Source organism: Dreissena polymorpha, chromosome 4 (genome assembly GCF_020536995.1).
Source record: "Dreissena polymorpha isolate Duluth1 chromosome 4, UMN_Dpol_1.0, whole genome shotgun sequence".
NCBI classification, from domain to species: domain Eukaryota; kingdom Metazoa; phylum Mollusca; class Bivalvia; order Myida; family Dreissenidae; genus Dreissena; species Dreissena polymorpha.
Genome location: NC_068358.1, coordinates 45,189,585 through 45,214,221, shown reverse-complemented (window position 1 = coordinate 45,214,221; position 24,637 = coordinate 45,189,585). Strand labels below are relative to the sequence as shown.

At 33.9% G+C, this 24,637-nt stretch overlaps 2 protein-coding genes across 3 annotated transcripts in view; one reads left to right on the top strand and one right to left on the bottom strand.

Moving 5' to 3' along the window:
- LOC127876662 (myelin proteolipid protein-like) overlaps window positions 1-24,637 on the top strand; it is a 136,734-nt gene that overhangs the window by 90,173 nt on the left and 21,924 nt on the right. The gene's annotated exons all lie outside the window — the stretch shown is intronic.
- LOC127876661 (uncharacterized) lies at window positions 1,364-17,284 on the bottom strand. Of its 2 annotated transcripts, none has more exons than XM_052422007.1 (8): window positions 16,898-17,284; window positions 14,582-14,739; window positions 14,008-14,206; window positions 13,738-13,842; window positions 13,571-13,603; window positions 12,749-12,868; window positions 12,087-12,170; window positions 1,364-1,654 (listed from the first exon to the last, which is right to left on the bottom strand). In XM_052422007.1, the coding sequence occupies exons 1-8, from the start codon at window positions 17,030-17,032 to the stop codon at window positions 1,379-1,381; spliced, it is 1,110 nt and encodes a 369-aa protein (XP_052277967.1). In that variant the 5' UTR covers window positions 17,033-17,284; the 3' UTR covers window positions 1,364-1,378. The 2 variants fall into 2 exon arrangements, with proteins under 2 accessions (XP_052277967.1, XP_052277966.1); XM_052422006.1 differs by lacking the exon at window positions 1,364-1,654 and adding an exon at window positions 11,074-11,850 and having other exon boundaries at window positions 16,898-17,277.

The window sequence follows — 24,637 nt, the reverse complement described above, 5'->3', positions numbered from 1 at the left end:
CACATGGACAAAACTTGTACACGACGGTGAACACATATACTTAAATCCGTCGAAAAACGTCTCATGTACTCTTCATAGATCACGATTGATTAAGGAATGTGATTTCACATTATAACTTGAGAATTCAATGAAACGTTTCCTTGAAATTACTAATCATACATCATAGGTTTCATTTTTTTGTATTGTTCTTTATAAGTAACTGTTCACAATACAAAGTCAAATGCAATTGTTTATAATATTCGACTAGGATTTGTGGACGTGCTTAATTATTGTACATTGAAATAGTACTAAATAAACATAATAAGTTACATTACTTGTTTTAAATTGAACAAAATCATGATTTTATTTATCATTTATTTATCATAAAGTAGTCGTTACTATGTGTTTGGGGATGAAATTTATTTACGAGTTTTCTTTCACTTAGTTCGTTGGACAATTGTCTGTAGAAACATAGCTTACTAGATAGTTTAATAACTTCTATTAATGGACTATATTCCTATGTAAAGGTCTATCCCAAATCGCTTTAATAGATATCCGGTACTTACGACACAAGTACACTAAATAATTTGTGTAGAATTCGATGCACGCTTACTCATGTATACAGGGACATATAAATGATTCATATCTTGCTAACGCGCTTTTTGTTTGTGATTATTCTGGGCTTAATGCGAGGTTCGGCTTGACCTCAAAACGGTTTAAACCCCTATGCTTTGCATTGAACATTCCAAGGCGATTGTCCCAGTTTGAATAAATGTATGTTTACAGTAAGTGTTCTGTTATTTAAAAAAACAAAACAATTGATAAGATAAATATTTTTTCTCCTGATACAGTTTTGGAGTGTAAATATTTACTTTAGTATGTGCAATAAAAAAGCACACACGTATTTTCCCACGGAATAACATTTCACATGCCATTTCTAGAATAAATATAATACTAACTTAAAGTATTTATTTTCAAATTATAATTTAACAGCTGTTAGAAGCTTCATATTATTAATAATAATTGATGCTCATCATCTCTGTCGTTTACCATTGATACGATTGCCATGCAAGTATTCCGTATACTTTAAATTTACATTTGCAAAAGGTCAACTAAAGTTTTTTCACACACATATTTTCAAAATTCGTTCTTTTTTAACATACATACAACCTAATGATCAATATATTTTCGTTAACAATTCTCAATTAAAGTCTAAGCTTGACCGGAAATGATCATGCGTAACTTGTACTCTTTTACAAAAATAAAACATATAGTACACATTGCTTACTGTTCTTTGTGCACATTGAGCACTATAAATTATAGAAACAATATTTTGTCAGTTATGTCTCTATTTGTTCACAACCAAGAGCCAAGTTTATGTATGTTTGATTTTTCATCGCTAATACCAGTTATTGGTTGTGCAAAATCTTTTCAAAAGCACAGGCCCACCTTCATGTAAGAGCAGTGTGGGCCACACAACAAAATCCACTGCATTTCCAGAATTTGTATACTGTTTATATAAACTTGCATCAAACTTGGACCCATGTTTGGTGCTCCAGTCGAAACACGTGGCCGGGATTTGTACTACCATCATCCAGCAGAGGAACAGACATTTCTTGATGAAGGGCTTCATAGCCGGAATGCACGAATCGTCCCAATAGATGTCAAGAAATGCCTACATGACACAGAAATAAAGTAATACCGATCTCAGCAAAATGTACGATGATTAAATGATTTGTATTATGCAATCCATTGTATTTGTCTAACTACATTTACGCCCTAGTCCATGGTGACTATTTGCAAATCTTGTTCACAGCTAAATATTTGATCAGACTGAACGGTTATTGCCCAGTTTTATGTTAACGACATGAGTTGAAATAAAGGAAAATAAAATGATTTGGTCGGAGATTCACCTATTGTAAAGCAGGAACTATTGCTACTGAAAGTTCTTTACGCAGATATTTGTATTCAGCTTCGAAATTTAGCGGCAGTTTTTTCTACAACGACAAAACGCCCGATAATGAGTCACATATTGCAAAAAGCAAACCACGTTGTATGACGAGTAGGAAAAACTTAAGTGATATAGAGTATCGTGGTTGAACAAGCGATAACATAGTTTGAAATGTTATGTATCTTTCGTAAAAGTTGACAACAACACGAAAATCGCTTTAAGTAATTATTAAGCTTCAGAAAGGCCTTACTGAATATGTTTGCCTGATTGTGCGAAGAATAAGTGTTGAATGCTTATTAGCAAGATTTTGCTTTTATTTTGTTTCTTAGTATTGTTTTTCGAGTCTTTTACTTTTAAATCCTCATTAGTTCCTAAAGAATTAAAGCGTTGTATACATCGTGCCAAAGTTCTAACCTTTGAGTGGTCTACATCTACATGCAATCCAGGTGCAAATTAATCTTAAACCAAATCATCGAGTTATAAGTAAGGTTTAAAATCCATGTTTGAGATTTGTCTATGATTTATAAATCACATGGACAAAACACATATGCTTAAATCCGTCGAAAAACGTCTCATGTTCTCTTCATAGATCACGATTGATTAACGAATGTGATTTCACCTATTAGCTTGAGAATTCAATTAAACGTTTCCTTGAAATTACTAACCATACATCATATGTTTTGTATTGTTCTTTGTACGAAGCTGTACACAATACAAAGTAAAAATCAATTGTTTATGATATTCGACAAGGATTTCACGTTTTCAATTATTGTACATTGAAATAGTACTTTAAGCCTTACACATTCCCTCTGACTTTGAAATGAAATACATTATATAATAAATTATTTAAATAAATAAAATTAGACCAGCTTATATACATTAACTGTTATTATGCCTCTACGCTGTATCACTGCTCGTCCGAAGTATTTGTATTCTGATATAATTATATAACTGTAGTATTCTCTTGTGTGTTTTTGTAACTGTATAATTTCTTGACTGGCGATTTACTACTACACTGTTATAATGCATGTAGCAAATTAATTTTACACTCTCTGACTGATTAAGTTTGTCTTGCTCTTGATAATTGTGCTGTATATATTTTAGGTGTATTACTGTATGATAGCGCTAGCTGTCTACACTTCTTGTCAAATGAGAGTACTAATGTGTGTGTGTATATGTATATATATATATATATCTCTCTCTCTCTCTCTCTCTCTCTCTCTCTCTCTCTCTCTCTCTCTATATATATATATATATATATAGAGTGTATATATATATATATGCATACGCATGCGTGTGTGAGCGTGTGTGTGTGTTAAATGTATCCGTGTACGTGTGCATATGTATTACATGGTTCTGTATTATTAATTCATTGACATAATGATGCTAATTATAGTGTCTTCTTGTCGTGTATGTGTTTAACGGTGTGTGTTAAATGTATCCGTGTACGTGTGCATATGTGTTACATGGTTCTGTATTATTAGTTCATTGACATAATGATGCTAATTATAGTGTCTTCTTGTCGTGTATGTGTTTAACGGTTTAACTGTCGTGTTTTTTCTTAAAATACTATTCTTCGCACATAACTTTTTATTACATTAAACGGATTTATATAAAGTATATAATAATAAAAAAATAACACGAATCACTTTAAAAATACTATAACTAAAATAAGACCAGCTTATAGTCATTTATTGTTATTATGCCTCTACGCTGTATCACTGCTCGTCTGAAGTATTTGTATTCTGTAATAATTATATAACTTTAGCATTATCTTGTGTGTTTTTTGTAGCTGTATAATTTCTTGACTGGCGATTTACTACTACACTGTTATAATGCATGTACCAAATTAATTTCACACTCTCTGACTTGATAATAGTGCTGTATATATTTTATATGTGTTCTGTATGATAGCACTAGTTGTCTACACTTCTTGTTAAATGAGAGTACTAATTACATGTACATATAAAGCTACACATGTTACTCATGTTATATGAACGTTTAAACCTACTCAAGTATGGCGTTATAAAAATGTATATATATATATGTCTATATGCATACGCATGCGTGTGTGAGCGTGTGTGTGTGTTAAATGTATCCGTGTACGTGTGCATATGTATTACATGGTTCTGTATTATTAGTTCATTGACATAATGATGCTAATTATAGTGTCTTCTTGTCGTGTACGTGTTTAACGGTTTAACTGTCGTGTTTTTTCTTAAAGTACTATTGTTCTTACATAACTGTTTATTACATTAAACGGATTTATATAAAATAAATAATAATAATAAAAAATAACACGAATCACTTTAAACAACTACCCTATTTTCATAAATATGAAAGCTTATGTGGTTTTAACTGTATAACTGTTCGATTGGCGAACTCATACTGCATTATTTTAACTTATGACTGTTTGATTAGCTAATAATACTACCTTGTTAAAATCCGCGTTGCAAGCCAAAGGAATATTCTCTTATTGAGTAATTCTGTCTTATGTCTCTTTACATGACTATGTATCCATGATGTGCATGTTATTCTCTTGTAACTATGTACTTTTACTTCTTCTTGTAAGTGTACAATACCGTTATAGCATAAGTATGTAAGTCTTCATCGAATAAGTGCACCTTACACCATCCAACTATTGTGAATGACACTTAATTCTCCATCTGACCAGCTCGTTTACAAAATGACCTCTTACCACCTGATTAACCTCTGTATTACTTTTTTTATTTGCTTTATTTTTTTAATTTATTATTCTTAGGACGAAGGACTTGTTGATGGATCTTGGATCATTGTAAATCTTGCTAAAGTGCACTCACCTTTCTCAATGTGTAATGATGGCTACATATAACATTTTACCAAGATACAAACCATTCGGATTGTGGTTCGCAACTTTAAATGTATTAGTCTTAATCTCGTTGTACAATGACGAAATTTCTCTTGAATCGTCTATACAAAACATCAGAGGGCAATCCCAACTTTTCCGGCATATTAAACGTCCGTACACACGCGCGACAGTTAATGCGCTATTATTCTAATGTTATATTTGTTAGAAAAACACTTTTTGTCTTTTTAACAGTGTTGATAGTTACATGGCTAATCACAATCATGTTGCTTTCTGGGGATATCGAACTAAACCCTGGCCCTGTATCTATTAGTTCTCAAGCTTCCTCTGTCAATGAGATAAATACACTTACTGACTTATTGACAATGCCTAATAACTTTTCATTTATTCAGTATAATGTTCAGAGTATTTTGAACAAATTAGATATTCTTACAGCAGAACTATCGAATTTTGATGTATTATCCTTCACTGAGACTTGGCTTAATAATTCTATTGAAACATACGATCTACTTATCCCTTCTTATCACCGCCCTGAGCGCAAAGATCGAACACATGATAGCCACGGTGGCGTCATACTATACGTAAAAGATTTTATCCACTATGAACGCAGACCTGATCTTGAGCCTATTTCATTAGAATGCATTTGGATTGAACTACACTTGCAGGGTAAAAAGCGTGTCTTATTTGGGTTATATTATAGACCACCAAATGCAAATGCGTCTTACACTAAACTCATTGACGACTCTATTGGTTTAGCAATTGACACCGGTATATCAGATATTATAATAACGGGTGATTTTAACATGAATAACAATATACCTACATTAGCAAGAAAACTTGATTATTGGTGCCTTGAGATCAGCCTTGTCCAAGTTATTGACGAACCAACGCATTTCACAGAAAGGTCCTCGGCAATTCTTGACTTGTTGCTTCTTAGTAACCCAAACAGCTTGGTATTATCAGGTGTCGGTGATCCTTTTCTTGATCAACAGTATCGCTACCATTGCCCTATTTTTGGTCTATTCAAATATAACAAGCCAAAAGCGAAAATATACCAACTTCTTATATGGAAATATGAGGACGGTAACTACGATTTGTTACGCGAAACTTTCTCTACATTTAACTGGGAATCAATTGCAAGTTCTGATGTTGACACATATTGCACTTATATCACTGATACAATTATCCGTAATGCTAAACTTTGTATTCCTCACCGGCTAATAAAGATCAAACCGCGTGACGCCCCTTGACTCAATATACATATACGTCGTATGATAAGAAAACGTAAACGAGCTTACAAACACGCGAAATGTAAACAAAGTATATATTATTGGTCGAAATTCCGTATGCTTCGAAACCAGACCACATCATTAATTAGACAAGCGAAAGATCATTACTACGACAGCCTATGCGAAAAACTCAAACAGAATAACCACACAGCTAAGGACTGGTGGAGAACTCTTAAGCCATTTATCAATAAACCTTATAATAACTCGTTGTCTGCTCTCATAAATCCCGCTGACGATTCGATTGTAACTGATTGCGTTGTAAAGGCGAACATTCTTAACAATTTCTTTCAAAGTCAGACAAAAATTGACATTGATAACGAAAACTTACCGGATCTTACTTATGTTCCAATTTCTAACTTGCTAGAGTCTTTCATTATCACTCCGACTGATGTTCACGATATTCTAAAAACTCTCTCGGTAGACAAAGCATCAGGACCTGATGGTATAAGTAACCGTATCTTGAAAGAATGTAGACACGAATTGTTCCCCTCTTTATGTGACTTTTTTTAATTTTCACTCGACAAATGTATAATGCCAAGCTGTTGGAAAGAAGCGAACGTCAGTGCAGTTCTAAAAAAAGGTGACCCTAAATTAGCGATTAACTACCGTCCTATATCATTGCTTAATACAATGGAAAGAGTGATTGAAAAAATAATATTTAAACACGTGTACAATCACCTTATTAGCAACAAAATTCTGACCTCATTTCAATCTGGCTTTCTGCCAGGCGATTCAACCACAAACCAACTAACCTATATTTACGATACGTTTTGCAAAGCCCTCGACAATGGATTAGACGTAAAAGCTGTCTTTTTTGACATTAGTAAAGCGTTTGATAAAGTCTGGCACCTGGGTCTTTTACATAAACTGAATAATATTGGCATCCGTGGAAAGTTACACTCTTGGTTTATAAACTATCTTAATGGAAGACGTCAACGCGTAGTACTTCCAGGCGCAGTCTCAAATTGGGCCTCACTAGAAGCCGGTGTTCCACACGGCTCTATATTAGGGCCCCTTTTATTTCTAATATTCATAAATGATATTGTAAACGATATCCAAAGTAACATTCGTCTATTTGCCGACGACACATCCCTATATATTATCATAGATGACCCAAACACGTCAAATGCAATTTTGCATAACGATATCAACCGAATATCTGACTGGGCCTTAAAATGGCATGTCTTATTTAATCCCTCCAAATCTGAAACACTAACATTCTCCAGAAAGCAACATCCGAATACCTATAATTTCACAATGTTGTCAACGCCAATACCGGAAGTAAGCTCTCACAAGCATCTAGGAGTTTTCCTTTCTAACGAATGTAAGTGGCACAACCATACTAAATATATATCAGATAAAACATGGAGTCGAATCAATATTATGCGTAAATTGAGATTTAAACTTGACCGTAAATCACTCGAAATAATTTATATGTCATTTATCCGACCGCTGATTGAATATTCAGACGTAATATGGGATAATTGTACTCAAGCAGAAAAACATGAACTCGACAAAATTCAAACCGAAGCAGCGCGCATTGCATGTGGAGCATCCAAATTAGTATCCTTAAACGATTTGCAAAAAGAAATTAACTGGGAACCGCTTCAAGATCGACGCGACAAACATCAACTAATACTTTTTTACAAAATGCAAAATTCCCTCACCCCTCAGTACTTGACCGACCTGGTACCTCAACATGTCGGAGCTGCTACTAGGTATAATCTCCGTAATGCAAATGCTTTACGCACATCCGAATCAAGATCAACCATTTATTATAATTCCTTTCTACCAGCAGTTATTCGAAAATGGAATATACTACCAGAAGAAGTAAAAAGTAGTGAATCGTTGAATATATTTAAATCAAAGCTTAAAAGAAGTTTGATTAAAACACCATCGTACTTTTATATAGGGAAACGTTATCTTCAAATAAGTCATACGCGGTTAAGGGCTTAATCAAGTGCGCTTAATGAACACCTTTACGCGAAAAACATCGTCGAATCCCCACTATGTTCCTGTGGAGATATTGAATCCAATTACCACTTCTTCTTCGTATGTCCTAACTTTAACGCAATACGTACTACATTAATGAACAGTATCTCAAGCTTAATCAGCGATGTTGAGCTTGATAATCTTCTTTTCGGCAATACACATCTTACCGATAGTGAAAACTCTGACATTTTTCTACATGTTCAACAATTTATAAACGAATCCCGGCGATTCTACTAACAATCCGGTAATGGTTAGTTGTTGTTGTTCCAAATCCATGTCCTCGCATCTACAATCCTTCGTCCTAATTTCCTTATTGTATCCAAGTCCTCGCATCTACAATCCTTCGTCCTCATTTTCCTTGATGTTTTCTTTATGTTTTTCCTTTTTTTTCCTTACTACTCTTATTTAGTTTTCTTTCAAAACCTTTGTATACTTACCACTAATATTTCCTATGTCTAGCATAAACTAAGCTGTATTTTTCCTAATACACTGCCAATTATGTGTAAATATAATCGCAAGGAGAGAAACTCTATAAGAATTATTTCTTCCGTTTCAATCCTTTTCTGATAACTATTGTATTGTGTATTTTGATATATTGTACTTGCCAAAAAGAAATAAATATGTTTAAACTAAATGAAATACACGTTAATCAATACATATAGATGCAATTTGAAAGTGTTCAAAATTGTCATTACATCTATAGCTTAGTTAGCAAGTAATTTATTATTTTTCAAACGATACCGCTTTTAAAACCGAAAGTAGGATTTCTAGATGTATACGTTCATTCATTTCGACAAACGCGATTATTTTTAAGTTTCAAAGCGCAAAAAGACGGATTTCTACCTTGTAACCACCAGTTATATTATAATTGACATAGATACAATTAACCATACAGCCTAGTAAGCAAGTAATTCATTATTTTTCAAACGATACCGCTTTTAAAAAAGAAAGTAGGATTTCTAGATGTATACGTCCATTTTGACAAACGCAATTATTTTTAAGTTTTAAAGGGATCTTTTCACGCTTTGGTAAATTGACAAAATTGAAAAAAGTTGTTTCAGATCCGCAAATTTTCGTTTTAGTTTTGATATTTGTGAGGAAACAGTAATACTGAACATTTACCATGCTCTAATATAGCCATTATATGCATCTTTTGACGATTTTAAAACCTAAAAATTATAAAGCGTTGCAACGCGAAACGATGGAATAATTTGGAGAGTTCTGTTTTTGTCGTTAAATTTTGTGAATCTACGAAGATTGCTTATATAATGTATAAAATACGTCAAGAATTTGTACTCGGCGGAATAGCTCAGTAGGCTAAAGCGTTTTTACTTCTGGACTCTGGCAGTACTCCAGGGGTCACTGGTTCGAAACCTGCTCCGGGCAATGTTCTTTTCCTTTTTTTAATTTTATTCTTGATTTTTTACTGGTGCTTTTACGATCCAATGTTTACATTTATCAATATAAAGCATTTAATGAATAAGTTAAAAAATGCCAAAATCTGTGAAAAGGCCCCTTTAAAGCGCAAAAAGACGGATTTCTACCTTGTAACCACCAGATATATTCTATTTGGCATAGATGAAATATGTTTCTTATTTATGCGCTGTACTTAAATTTACTATGCCAAATAAGGTGTGTGGCTTTAATGAACATACTAAGATAAGACACATTTTTTAATGTTAAAAATTGGACTAGTGTGCAATTGAACAACGTTTCAAACGAACAGAACTAAAAATGATGTCACTTTTAAGATGTTCGTTACATATCACTGAATATTTAACGACCATATATGGACATTGTCTATATATTTTGGTTAAGTTATTAATTTATTAATTTGATATCATAGACGAGTTTTATATTACCATTTAAGCCACCACCATGACGCATGATGAATCCAGAATTTCATATCCTAATCTTATACAATTACGGGACAACTTTTTACCCAGAATTTGTACAATTGGGTCCTAATCTGAAGATTATGGCTCAATCAAAATGGCGTCAAACCATAAAGTACAGTAATAAACAATATTCAGTAAATAAAGATTAAACATTCACGACATTTAAGTAACAATTTCGCTCTGTATGATAAAGCGATTTTATAACTGACCGTGCTAGTGTACCAGAGACAAAAATCTCATTAAAAATCCTTCATTCTTTTTTTCTATTAGAAGCCAGCTTAGTAATAATCAATTATCATCAATATGTTTTGACTAGCAATTATCGCAATTGTTCACCTGCTAACAATTAAGAACAGCAAATAACCCATTTTATGTTCAGTAATAATTCCTTTAACATGCAGACAATTACTAAAATAATGGTTGAAGAAGACACTATGATGCTTTATGGAAACATTGGGATGCACTCGATACGAATTGATAAATATGTCCGGGATTCCTTTTGTATCACACAAACTATGTTGCAATGCCATATTGAAAATCTGACAACAAGAAATGACAATATTGTTTCTGCAGCATATTTAGTTCGACAATAACATAAACGTATAATGGTTCTGCTACTTTCCAAAAATATATTCGATCCGTTGGTAGACATCTAATCCGTAGCACAATTAAAACTGCATTAGTGCATCGCCTCTGTTATCTAATTTCTACTTTGTAAACTGCAATTCATTAAACAGCGATAATGTTAAATTTGGCAATAATTTTTTGAGTAATGTAGTCGAAGATAAGTGTATATGGATGAAGTTCATTTACGATTTTTCTTACATTTAGTTCATTTGACAATTCTCTATAGAAACATCGCTTACTAGTTAGTTTAATAACTTAAATTAATGGACCATACTTCTATGTAAATGTCTACCGCATTATCATTTTCATAGATATATGATACTTACGACACTAGTACATTAAATTATATGCGTATTATTCGATGCACGCTTCACGTTAAGCCATCATGTGTTCATTCTTTTCAAGTATATGTATAATCTATTGAGATCGTGTTAGACGCGCTTTTGGTTTGTGACTAATCTGGGCAAGGTGCGAGGTTCGACTAGGCCTAAAAACGGTTTACTATTGTATTTGCAATACAAAACAAGTATTTTCCCATTGAATTACATTTCACAATCTATTTCTAGAATTAATATAACACTATCTCGAAGCGTTTTATTTCAAATGATAATTTAACAACTGTTAGAAGCCTTATATTGTTAATAATAATGGATGCTCATCATCTCTGTCGTTTACCATTGATACGTTTTTATGCAAGTATTCCTTAGACTTTAAATTAACATTTGCAGCACGGTCAACCTACGGTTTTTTACACACATATTTTCAAAAATGTCGTTCTTTTTGAACATAGATAAAACCGTATTAATTTAATTCCGTTAATTATTCTCAATATAAGTCTGAGCTCGACCGGAAATGATCATGCGTATATTGTCACCTTTTACAAAAATAAAACATATATTTACAAATTGCTTACTGTTCTATGTGCACATAGAAATTATGGAAAACGTATGTTGTCAGCTTTGTTCAAGTTTATGTATGTTTGGATTCTTCATCGCTAATACCAGTTTTTGGTTGTGCAACACCTTTCAATATCACAGGTCCACTTTCATGCAAGAACATTGTGGGCCACACAACATAATCCACCGTGTTTCCAGATTTTGTATACTGTTTATACAAACTTGCATCAAACTTTGACCCGTGTTTGGTGCTCCAGTCGAAACACAGGGGCGGTCCCTGTACTACCATCATCCAGCAGAGGAACAGACATTTCTTGATGAAGGGCTTCATAGCCGGAATGCACGAATCGTCCCAGTGGATGTCAAGAAATGCCTACATAAGAAACAAAACAAGTAATATCGATCTCAGCAATATGTCCGATTATTAAATGATTTGTGCTATGCAATCCATTGTATATGTCAACATATGTTTACGCCCTTTTACATAGTGACTATTTGTAAATCTTGTTCACAGCTAAAAAATTGATCAGACTGAACGGTTATTACCCAATCTTATGTTAACGGCATAAGTTAAAAAAGGAAGTTACAAGGATTTGGTCGGATATTCACCTTTTGTAAAGCAGGAACTATTGCTACTGAAAGTTCTTTACGCAGATGTTTGTATTCAGCTTCGAAATTGAGCGGCAATTTTTTCTACAACGACAAAACGCCCGATAATGAGTCACATATTGCAAAAAGCAAACCACGTTGTATGGCGAGTAGGAAAAACTAAATTGATATAGATAATAGTGGTAATCAACAGTAAAAATTGATCAAGCGATAACATAGTTTGAATTGTTCTGTATCTATCGTTAAAGTTTACAACAATACGCGGATTGCTTTAAGAAAATAATTAAGCTCCAAAAGTGCTAGCGGAATATGTTTGCCTGATGGTGCGAAGAATAACTGTGAAACGCTTGTGAGCAAGTTTTTTCTCTTATTTTGTTTCTTAGTATTGTTTTCCGAGCTATTTAATTTGAATTCCATATTAGTTCCAATCAATTTTATTAACAAAGTATCAATGACATATTTCAAAATCTACCAAAATCTGTCAACGCACTCTAAATCTTTTTTTCCCATGATTTGTCATAAGTAAAATAATGTTTATCTCTATCCTAGAGAAAAATGAAATCAGATCATTTGAAATCAGGATTCGGTAGCATAAAATATCAAATATATCTTCATAATTCAAAGGTTGAGGAGCGACAAAATCTTAAAAGATTATATTTCACCTCAGGAACTGATTGTTCAGTTATAACTGGATTAGATGTTGCCTTAGGTTTCCATCTGTTCTGTAGTTGTAACTTCTCGACCCAATGTTTGAGCTGTCCGCTTCGTTCGGAACTGATTTTCTTATGTTGATAAATAAACATTTCCAGATGACCCTTACGATATAGTGGATGAACATTAAATAACTTTCTGGTTACAATAGTTTCTTGCAATAGATATTTGTTAATGCTTTACGACAGTCATTAGCAATACAAATATGCAAATCATGAGATTTTGAAGACATTCACATTTATAATTCTTTATCAATAACCATCACAATGTAACCATATTTCTGCTTCATAATTTACAATAATTTATCAATACTTTTTCAAATGTTTCTTAGCCAAGCTTAATAAGATCGATCAATAAAAAATTAAATAGTCGCAAAGATCTGTGGATCCATTTTACACGCCTTTAAACATACGGTGTTTATAAGCTGTCTATAAACATTTGATGCATTCACATTGGGTAATGGTCAAGCTTGAACGTGATATTGATTCGCATTTTTCCGCCGATTGTACGTTGCCAAACAGCTTGAATAGAAATATTTGTAACGCGACGATTGTGGAAGTTTTCACAAATAAAATTATTAAATTTATGATAAATTTGACCATTTCGATAAAGTTTTCAAAAACAATTTGTATTCGGAAATTATGCAACAATCTCCTATGTGGCGAGTTTGATTTTTGCCATTGTGCGCTTTTTGGTTGAATAAAGTTAACACCCGGAATCGTCTTAAATACGAATCGAGCCACAAGTTCACTCATTTGTTCGCATGAACTTACCTTAGGAGCACTTGCGATGGTGAATCGCTGTTTCTGAAATTATAGTAAATTATTTGTAATGTGTAAACCTATTGCATCTTTTTAAATATCTAAGAATTATTTTCTGTACAAGACGATTACAATGCAGAAACATGTGTAATTAATAAGAAAATCGTATTGCATGATACCATCTCTCTCTGTTTCTGTTCGGCTTCCAAGAACAAAACATTTGCCGCATTGGCTGTTGAATCCAACAGTTGAAAGGCCTTATCCTCACAAAACTCAAAGGTTTTCTGAAATGGATACGCATAACACCATTTTCCAGGGAATCTTATATTATGATGTTGTTTTACAAAAGCAGAATAAAAAGGAATATATTTTAAATTGTGTTGAAATAGTGTACCAAATACTTCATAAATGAAGAATCACTCATCTTCAGTTCTTATAAGTATATGTACCTGTAAGGTAAAGCAAAGTGTGTGAACAGCCTCTTTTTCATCTTGACCTGCCTCTTGTAGGCCTTCAATAGCATCCGTCCATTCATTATCGTACAATTCGGAATACATTTCGCCCAGTTTGGTGGGTCTGTTCTTGTCACTCAGATCACTGATGTTCGGATTGTCTAGGACCAGCTTGTCTCCAACAACTTTGCTGAGTCTTAAGGGTAAACAAAATAATGATTTGGTATTTGAAAAGTTAAACATTGGGACATTTGTGTCATCATTATAAATAAAGTATGGTTTTAACTTATTTGACCTAAGATTAAATATAAATGTTTTGAAATCGATTCGAGATATAGATATAGGCTACTTCGTCTGTAAATGAAATAAGACGTAGGCTGTAGACAGCATTAAAGTCATTTACAAAATATCCAACAATACTTTTTATTATAATATTAAAAACATTTATGTGAAATGTTAAAGATGATGCATATTATAACACTGTAAAACTGACTGTTAACTTGATATTTAAATCTATTAATGAGAACATGTTATAGGAATATAAATACAATTAGGCATATGAATAGACAACCTGAGCAGCAGGTCGTCTCGCTCACTTTGCAAAGATTTGATTATAATCTCTAAATCTGCCACTTTATGGTGCAGTTTTTGAATATCTTGTTCTGATCGCAGCTTCATAACTGATTCCACTTCATCACTTGGCCTTTTGCCTTCAGTTGTAGACGCTGTCTGTAAATAAAGCTAAATCATTTATACACAATTGAATATATGAGTTTTTGCATACTAATGTTTTACATACGACAAATGTATGTATAATTTCAAAGTCACACACAACTGAACTGAGCGGTAAGGTTGTGATATGCAGGCAATTCAATCAGCAACATTTTTACGACTTACTATAACTTACTTTATATCGCGTGTTGGCTACTGTTTATAGTTAACTGTTGCATATTTTTGGAACTTGTCTACTCCTTTTCACGAGGTTTACATTGTTTAAACAGTTTAAATATCATTGAAAGACATTAACGACTTCTGAGTATTTTCCTATGAAAAAGACGCATTACGAATACACATCGCAAGATGTTACTGATATGATCGAGTGTATAAGCTTGAAATGGATTCTGACTTTTATCTAAAGTGCTTTGTGGCATTGTGTTTAACTGTTTCTTAAAGTCACTATCACGCTCACTAATACATACGGCTACTGTATTATGCTATATAAAAACATTCGACAACAAGTAGTATCATACGATGGTTAATTACAATAGGAAGACCCTAAAAACAAGTAACATTGATGTAAAAACGTTATATTACAAGCATTCGGCAAGTTTTAAGCATCTAAATATCTAAATATCGTTCCACGATGTAATCTACTTTCGCTTTCGAGTCAGGATCGGATTCATTCGGGTTGCGTTCATTTGCATAATTTATACAAGCCATTTTCGCATTCGCTAAGTTCCAGTTACCCAGAATTCATTTTGATTTCACAGAATGATTATTCATGAGAGCTACGTCATGCTTCCGACGCTTACCGTATCCTATCTCGTGTTCGCCCGTAAATGTTCGGATATTTCACGGGAGATATAAATGGAATTATTTGTGGCCACAAAAAAATAAAAACGAGCATTTTGTATCTCGTTAAATCAATTCTACCAGACAACATCTAACGTTGACATTTTGCATTTTGCTAAAAGGAACATTGATTTTTTATTGGTTAGCTTTATTTAACGAAATATTCGATATTTTTGAGCGTGATTGTTACTTTAAGTAATCATGCTTATGAAATTATAAGCTACAAAAACAGAAACTATTTTTGATTTTATTATGGCAATATACAAGTTTAACACGAACGACATATCCTTTTAATGCATTTATAGTGATTTCGACGAAAGTGTATGTAAAATGATACATATACTCACACTTATTTACATCCAATAGCTCGTTTAGCTTTGTGCATTACCCATTTGAAGTATATATTTTTCATACGGTTTAAATTAAAAAATAATTAATTCAGAAATATTTACGGTTGTTTGCACGTCCGCTATTTAAATATTTAATTTTCAGCTTGAATTATATGTTTTAATACTGCGTTATGTACAAACACCAGCAGTGAAATTAGATGACGAAGAAACGGATGTTGTGGAATTTTACCCGAAACCGCTGTCTTATCGAAAGATTTTTATTAAATAATGATGTCGGCGTGTCTCGTACTTAAGTCGATTAAAGTAAATCAGTTAGTTTTATACACCTAGATTTAACCCGTAATTATGTAATAATGAAATAAACGCGAACTTTTAAAACACAAAGGAATAAAAATACCGGCTAAAACAGATCAACTTACCGAATGTGACATTTGAGATGAATATTATGATAAATAAAGAAAATGCGACCAATTTTAATTCAATTCGACAAACGTTTCTGGAGTATTAGTTTTTTTTAAAAGAACGGACATCAACAACCGCAAATCAACGAAATCAACGCCAAATGAGCATATGACAGCAAATGCTTTTCAAGTAAATTTTAATCGACCGTACATATATATATACAGTGATGACAAAATTACCGCGTTTGTTCTACACTTCCGCATTTCAGTTGACACTTAATAAACTATTTCATTTCAATGTTCTGATAACGGTTGTTGATATGTGTTTTCACGACTTATGTTTGCTAAAGTTTATTTTAAACAGCTGTTGAAATTTTAAGATTCAATATCGTAATGTTTGCGGGACCACTTTTAAAATGCATTTACTACAGGCAGATGTATTGTATGATATACATGTATTTTTATTAAGTACATGGTTTATTGAATTATTAATTTTTGCTTGACTCAATTCTAATGCTATGTTTGTCCACCACCGAATTTCAAGTGTAAGTGCAAAAACAGTACCTGTGCAGGATGTTCTTTCTCAATGCATCCAATAACCTCATGTTCTTCACAGTTTTCTGTGCTATAATCATAAAACGTACTTGCTTTCGACGATTGCGACTGCTTATTTCCAAAAGGGGACATTGCATTCCCCATGGCATGTGTTTAAATCTTTACCCGAAAGTAGATTTTGAATATAAAACAGACATAAACGTTATAATCCTCTCCTTGTGAAATCCTGTGGAGGTTTCTTGTCAATTAAATTGAAACATGGATTAGTGGGAAAAGATATAGAATTTTCAGTCAAATTGTTATATCTGGCTATTAATTTAATAGGACACTAGTTATCTTCACAAAATGAAAGGTCTCTATTCGAAACCGAAAGAAGATATAAAGTACTCGAATGGGATTTTCAAAACCGCTTTACACCACGATCGTTGGTATTGATAGTGAAATAATTAAACAATGTCCCTCATTCGATATCCCACTTATTAAAGCAAAGTGGTTAGGCCTTAAAAAGTTGTTTGTTTCCCCTTTATCGAACAATCCTTATATTTGTTGCCGAGCATAAACTGTTTTGGGTATTCGGTGTTGAGTGTTCCAAAATGTTTCTCACATCTCGCTGTAAATATTAAAGTCGCCAAGTCGATTTTACTTAACGAAAGATACGTTTCAAATTTGTGGACGATTCTTGTAATTGACACCCTTTAAACGATGGGAAATAACTTGAGTATAGAAAAACAAATAATGGAAAAAGTTGTGCCGACCTAGCTACCCCCTTTTTCGAGGTGTAAGTGGAAACAAACAACTTATTTCTTTAGCATTATATTCTCCATCGAGAAGCAAAGTGTTCGTTAGATATGCGTGTGTGGTATTTATCTTCTAGTCGACAGTGACATCATGACACCGAGATCTTGATGTTTGCGCATTCAGCAATTAACGCAACCAATCCATTGTCGGAGATCGTAATCACACATTATATTTAATTATATCAACCGTATTTTTTACTCCAATCTATGGAAGCGTATATGGTACACCCTTATTCTGTATTGATGTCAGCATTCTATGACGGCATAATATGAGAACAGTGTCATGGCGTAAAAAATAACTCATCGTGTCGACTAAAACTTTGATGTCAATTCATTTTCACAAGAGCATGATCCAAAAATTATGTTGATTTGTCGACTTAGATAATGTCGACCAAATATTTTTTCTGGAAAAGCCGTAAACTATGGAAACGTATATGGTACACCCTGATACTGTGATGATGTCAACATTCTATGACGGCATGATATGAAAAAGGTGTCATGTCGTCAAAAATAACTCATCATGTCGACTAAAACAACGATGGTAAGTCATTTTCAAAAGAGCATGACGCCTAAAATTATGTTGATTTATCGACATAAGATATGTTGTCAAGACGTAAACAATCCGCATGTTGGAATAAGAGCCTAAATCTCTAAAAATATTTTATCCTTTAGCCGTTTTGTAAATTTAACTATTTCTGTTGTTTACTTATGACGGCATATATCTTGATGACTTGCAAGTAACAAAATGTTGACATGGCGATATAACTGAAGGCGTCGATATAATTTATGTGGACAAATGGTGTTGTTTAAAAATTATGGAATCGTATATGGTACCCAAATAATATGGTCATGCAGGGGCGTAGATAACCTCCCAACATTGGGGGGGGGGGGAGGGCGGTCCAGTTTCTGTACTGGGAACATAAAGAGGTTCGTTTGAGAGGGTTGTCCTCTCCCGTGGTTCCGAAAAAAAATACAATTACAATTAATATGGTGCGTTTTGGGGGAACTTTCATGTTGATATAAATGTTATTATTTTCTTTCCAAACACTCTAATAACAACATAAAATTAAGTAAATGTTTATGTCTTTTAATGACGGAGTTTAACAAGTGATATGAGAAATAAAAATATTAACATTACATTCACAATGGATATATTTATTACTGATGGACATATTTAACACCTGAAAATGGGAGAGTGTTATAAATAACCACGTCGTGCCCACGTAGCGCGATGCCCTGGCGTGCGAGGTACCGTATGCTGCGTAGGATTTGCAGCAGCTGCTTCCGGTTGTCGGCCTTCTCATTAGCGTGCCCCGCTGACAGCATCTCTCCCACGTCACGCGTCGTGGCGGGAAGCGTCACCAGTCGCTCGACCGCCTCCTTGTGGCACTCGCTTTCGTCGTGCTTCCGGAACTTCTCGGTACCCGCTTTCCAGTTGGAGAAGCCGTCACTGATGAAGCTGCCGTCCACCTTCGTGTTGCCGATCTTGCCCAACTCCTTGGCCGCCATGCAGAGATGGCAGAACGCAAGGTCCCGGCTCTGAAAAGAATAACATTGTAATAAATTTTGTGTTAAATATTAATGAAAATAATAAGAAACATTATTAAGCAACAATTTTTTTTACAAAACGAGTATTTTTTGTATGTTGTGTCTTTTTTTCTAAATTTCGTTTGTATTTAGATCAACGTTAGGTTCATAAAAGATAAGAACGATCGCAAATTAAAATTTAATACTAATATACATACCTCATCGTAGTGAAGCCATGTGAAGGAATCAAACCAACAAGATTGGAATGAACGCTGTTCTGGCTTTTTCTTCCCGAATGTACGCTTAGGAAACGCAAAATTTCGAGGCTGATTAGGAATACTCATTTTGAACATTAAACAATTACATATATGATATTGTTTCAATGATTTCTAATCAAATAATAACTGATGTACTTAGAGAACAAAAATATTTTCAAACTAATTACTGTTTTTCACGCGTATATTTACTCAAAATTGTTTTAAGTGGCAGTTACCTTTGAATTAAAGCGATCAATTAAAATTAAAAGAATCGCCTGTCCCTAATCAAAACACCGACAGTGCAATCACGGAAAAGAACAATAAAACAATTAACGCAATGACATTTACCCCGGCCCCTAGTTTATGACACCTAACAAGGGATATTGACACATCACTATTGGCAACCTCAGAGCAGACGGAGAGGGGACACATGGCTTCTGCACTGACGGCGCGTGATTACAAAAATACTGGTTTTGTGGCGGCGATTTTTTGGGGATTTTACGTTTATTTATATAACGATGACTAGCCGAAATATTGGGGGGGGGGCGGCCGCCCCCTGCCCCCATTGTCTACGCCCCTGTAATGCCGGATTAGTTTATATCGACTTACTGTGAAATAACATGGTATGTCGTCATAGTTTTGGGTTACAAAATCTGTGTTAGGGTTTCAAAAAATGCTCATAACTTCTATGTCACTTCAGATATAACCTTCATATTTGGTAAGCATGTGTATATGGACAAGACTTTACCATACGCACACAATGTTTGACCCCTTTTACCTTGACCTTGAACTTAGGGTCCGCGTTTAGGTTTCAAAATCAGCGTTCAGGTTTCGAAAAATGCTCATAACTTCTATCAAAGCATTTTTCGGGGGCATATGTCATTCCATGGAGACAGCTCTTCGAATCTTTATTCAACTTTAACCATTTCTATAACTCTCAAAACATTTGAATGAAAGTACAAAACACTGTTATTCATGTCAATGTAATCATTCTGATTCGATGAGTTATTGCCCATAATGTTCCTATGTCTGCACTCAGTAGTCACTAATTGAATTTGTATAAAAAATATATAAGTACCAAGATGCGCGTACGGTCACATATGTATATATGTAAATGCATACGTACGTACGTACGTACTAATTGAATTTGTATTAAAAAATATAAAAGTACCAAGATGCGCGTACGGTCACATATGTATATATGTAAATACGTACGTACGTACGTACTTACATACATACGCATTACACACACACACCACACAACCACACACACACACACACACAACACACACACCACACACACACACACACACACACACACACACACACACACACACACACACACACACACAGACACACACACACACACACACACACAGCACCACACACAACACACCACACCACACACCACACACTACACACACACACACACACACACACACACACACACACACACGACACACACACACACACACACCACACACACACACACACACACACACACACACACACACACACACACACACACACACACACACACACACACACACACACACACACACACACACACCACACACACACACACACACACACACACACACACCCACACACACACACACACAAACACACACACACACACACACAAACCCCCCCCCCCCCCCACACACACACACACACACACACACACACACACACACACACACACACACACACACACACACACACAGACACACACACAACACACACACACACACACACACACACACACACACACACACACACACACACACACACACACCACACACACACACACACACACCACACACACACACACACACACACACACACACACACACACACACACACACACACACACACACACACACACACATACATACATACATACATACATACGTACATACATACTATTGGTCCTTTCAATGCCTATGTCAACAAATTGGCTGCCCAGTGTTTAGCTCACATAAGCACTTATGTGCTAATGGTGATATTTGATCGACCTGTGTCCGTCGTGAAACTTTGCCTTGTGAACACTAGAGACCGCATTTCTTGCCCGATCTTCATGAATCTTTGTCAGGGCATTTATTCAAATCATACCTCAACCGAGTTCTAAACTGGTCATGTGGGGTCGGAAACAAGGTCACTTGGTCAAAAAAAATACAGACCTTGTGAATACTCTAGAAGTCACTTTTACTTTGACAAAATGTTTGTGTAAATGATATGTCGCTTCTTGAGTTCGAAAATGGTTCTGGTCGGTTAAAAACATGGCCGCCAGGGGGCGGGGCAGTTTTCCGGACATGGCTATAAAGTTACATTGTAAGTCACATTTTTCCCTATCATGAAACTTGGTCAGAATATTGGTTTTATTGATTTCATGGACGAGTTCGAAAATGGTCAAGATCGGTGGGAAAATATGGCTTTTAGGGGGTGGGGGCAGTTTTCTCTCTCTCTATATAGTTTGTTTGAAACTGGTTCTGGCTGTCAAAAAACATGGCCACCGTGGGGTCATGTTCCATATATTTTATGTAGTTAAAGAAGCTTGTGAACACCCTTAAAGACACTTTTTTTTGCAAATCATTATGAAACTGTTTTTTCTTTTTTTATTTTTTTTTATTTTCCAGTGTGTATATGTATATATATATATGCGACCAATGATGTTTAAATTGTACTAGCAAATGTAAAGGCATAGAGAGAAACATTAATAAGAGCATTTAATGATGCAGATATTTTTTAGTGTGTATAGATAATCAATGCTGTATAAATGATGTAAACATTGTAATAACAGATGAAAATTCAATAATCCTCGCGTTTAAAATCTATGTCTGTGATAAAATGGTATTAAAAAGTTCCCATTCTCTATCAAAGGATTCTTGTTTTTTTGTAATTGAAATTTTTCTCAAGTTATCATATTCATATTTGAGGTATTTCTTGGCTCCTGCTATGCTTGGAATGATTTTTTTTTTGTTTTACACTTGTATAAGTATAGCTTTAAAAATAAAATTACATTATTTATGGTACTAGCAGACTTCGTTAAATATCCAAGAAGAAAAGTTGTCTTATCAATAAATGGAAAAGATTGTCTGGGTTACATTTCGTCAATAATTGTTTTAGATATCTGACATTCCCAGAATGAATGTTCTAAAGTTTCATCACTTTGTTTGCATAAAGAACATAATCGATCATAAGTAATTTTCATTTTATTTAAGAGACTATTTGTTCCAAGTATTCTGTGAGTTATTCTATATTGGAACCACTGCACTTTTACGTCATTGGTTATTAAAATGGTAGCTAAAATATGCAATTCCATTCTTTTTCATTAATTGTGGCATTAAGTTAAGTACACCATTTTGCTTTTACTGATGGTTGTTCATTATTTTTATTTATAATGATGTATAGTCTTTTTGCTCCATATTCTTTTTTCAGTAAAAGTTGTAATAAAGGGGGCAAAAAGGGTTTTATAATTTGTTGGGTGGGACAAGATACTTTTTTTTTCAAAAACTCATCTATTGCTTTTTTACCCCTGTATAATGAATGAAATTTATGTTCAAATTATACATTCTATTTATTTCATTTAAAGGAATAAAGGTTCCATTTTTAAATATATCCCCTATACAATGAATTCCAGCATCAAACCATGACTTAAAGAAAATACTTTTATTTCCTATTAATATGTTTGGATTGTAAAAAAGTGGATAATATAGAAACTCTTCTGTGTTTAAATCCAATTTATTACAATAAAGTGAGAAGCTTTTTAAAACATCTACCCAAAAAGGATTTCAAATTCTATTAGCTGTATTTAAAGCGTAATGATAACTGCAATTACAGAGTTCATACTTATCAAAATACAGTTTTGTGATGTCTATCCAATTTCCAATAAAGCATTGAAGTTTTTGTAGCCAGGTAAGTTTCAATGCTGGAATAAATGCATCCAAATTGATCATTTTTAAACCTCCTTCATTATGTTCTTTAACTATTGTTGTGAACTTTATTTTACTATGCCCATCCCAAATAAAACTGAGAATAGAAAATTTTATTGAATTTAATATGGTAATGGGTGGGTTGGGCAATGGTATGAACAGGTGATTGAATAATGACACAATAAGTGTTTTTATAATCACAATTTTGCTAATGTGTTAAAATTCTTCTTTTCCAATTTTTCAGAATGTTTTCCATTTTAACAATTTTTTCATCGTAATTTAATTGTTAACATTTTTGACAGGTCTACATGGAAATGTATTCCAAGCATTTTAAAGCTTTGTTGCATCCAATTTAGTTTCCATTTGGTTTTTATGGTATATGAACTATATTTGTCCTTGCCAATCCATACAACATTTGTTTTATCAAAATTAACATTAAGGCCTGAAATATATGCAAAATTATGTATAACAGTAAGTGTCTCATTTAGGGATTGTTCGGTACCGTCTTATAAAATAGTAGTATCATCAGCAAACTGGGACAATTTATGTTCAGTTCCCTGAATGGTTATACCTTTCATATTATTGTTATTTCTCAATACAAGTGACAAAACTTCGGCACAGAGGTTAAAAATGTAACATGAGAGGGAATCTCCTTGCCTGCAGCCCCTTTCAATAGGGAAAAAGTTAGATAAGTACCCACACTGAGGAACGGCTGATTTAGAATCTTTATATAAAACCTCAAACCAACGTTTTATGTCAGGACCGAAATTAAAGAAAGAAAGTGTACTTTGTACAAAGGACCAGGCCAATGAATCGTACGCCTTTTCAAAATCAATTAGAGAAGTAAGCCTGGGATCTCGTTTTCTTCAGTATAGTGCATAATGTCATAAATTAAACTAGTATTTTCCCCTATGTTTCTCCCTTTAATAAAACCCGTCTAGTCGTTATGAATTAACTTGTCAATAAATAATTTAAATCTGTTAGCTATTACTCCAGAGGCAATTTTATAAACAGTATTTAATAGAGTAATTCGACGCATTTTTTTATATAAAGCCTAGATTTTTCAACCTTTGGAATACAGGTTATGATACCTTGAGTTTGTGTTATAGATAAATGACCACACTTATAAGCTTCATTTAAGGATCTGACAATAAAAGTACCAATTTTTTCCAAAACATTTTATAAAATTCTGCACTGAAGCCAGAACTGCCTGGGCTTTTATTATTTGACATC

Coding starts and splice junctions, on each gene's coding strand:
- LOC127876661 (XM_052422006.1), bottom strand. CDS start 17,032: ATGGGGAATGCAATGTCCCCTTTTGGAAATAAGCAGTCGCAATCGTCG. Junction 13,604..13,737: donor AACAGAAACAGAGAGAGATG/GTATCATGCAAT, acceptor CTATAATTTCAG/AAACAGCGATTCACCATCGC. Junction 12,171..12,748: donor CTGAACAATCAGTTCCTGAG/GTGAAATATAAT, acceptor TTGTCGTTGTAG/AAAAAATTGCCGCTCAATTT.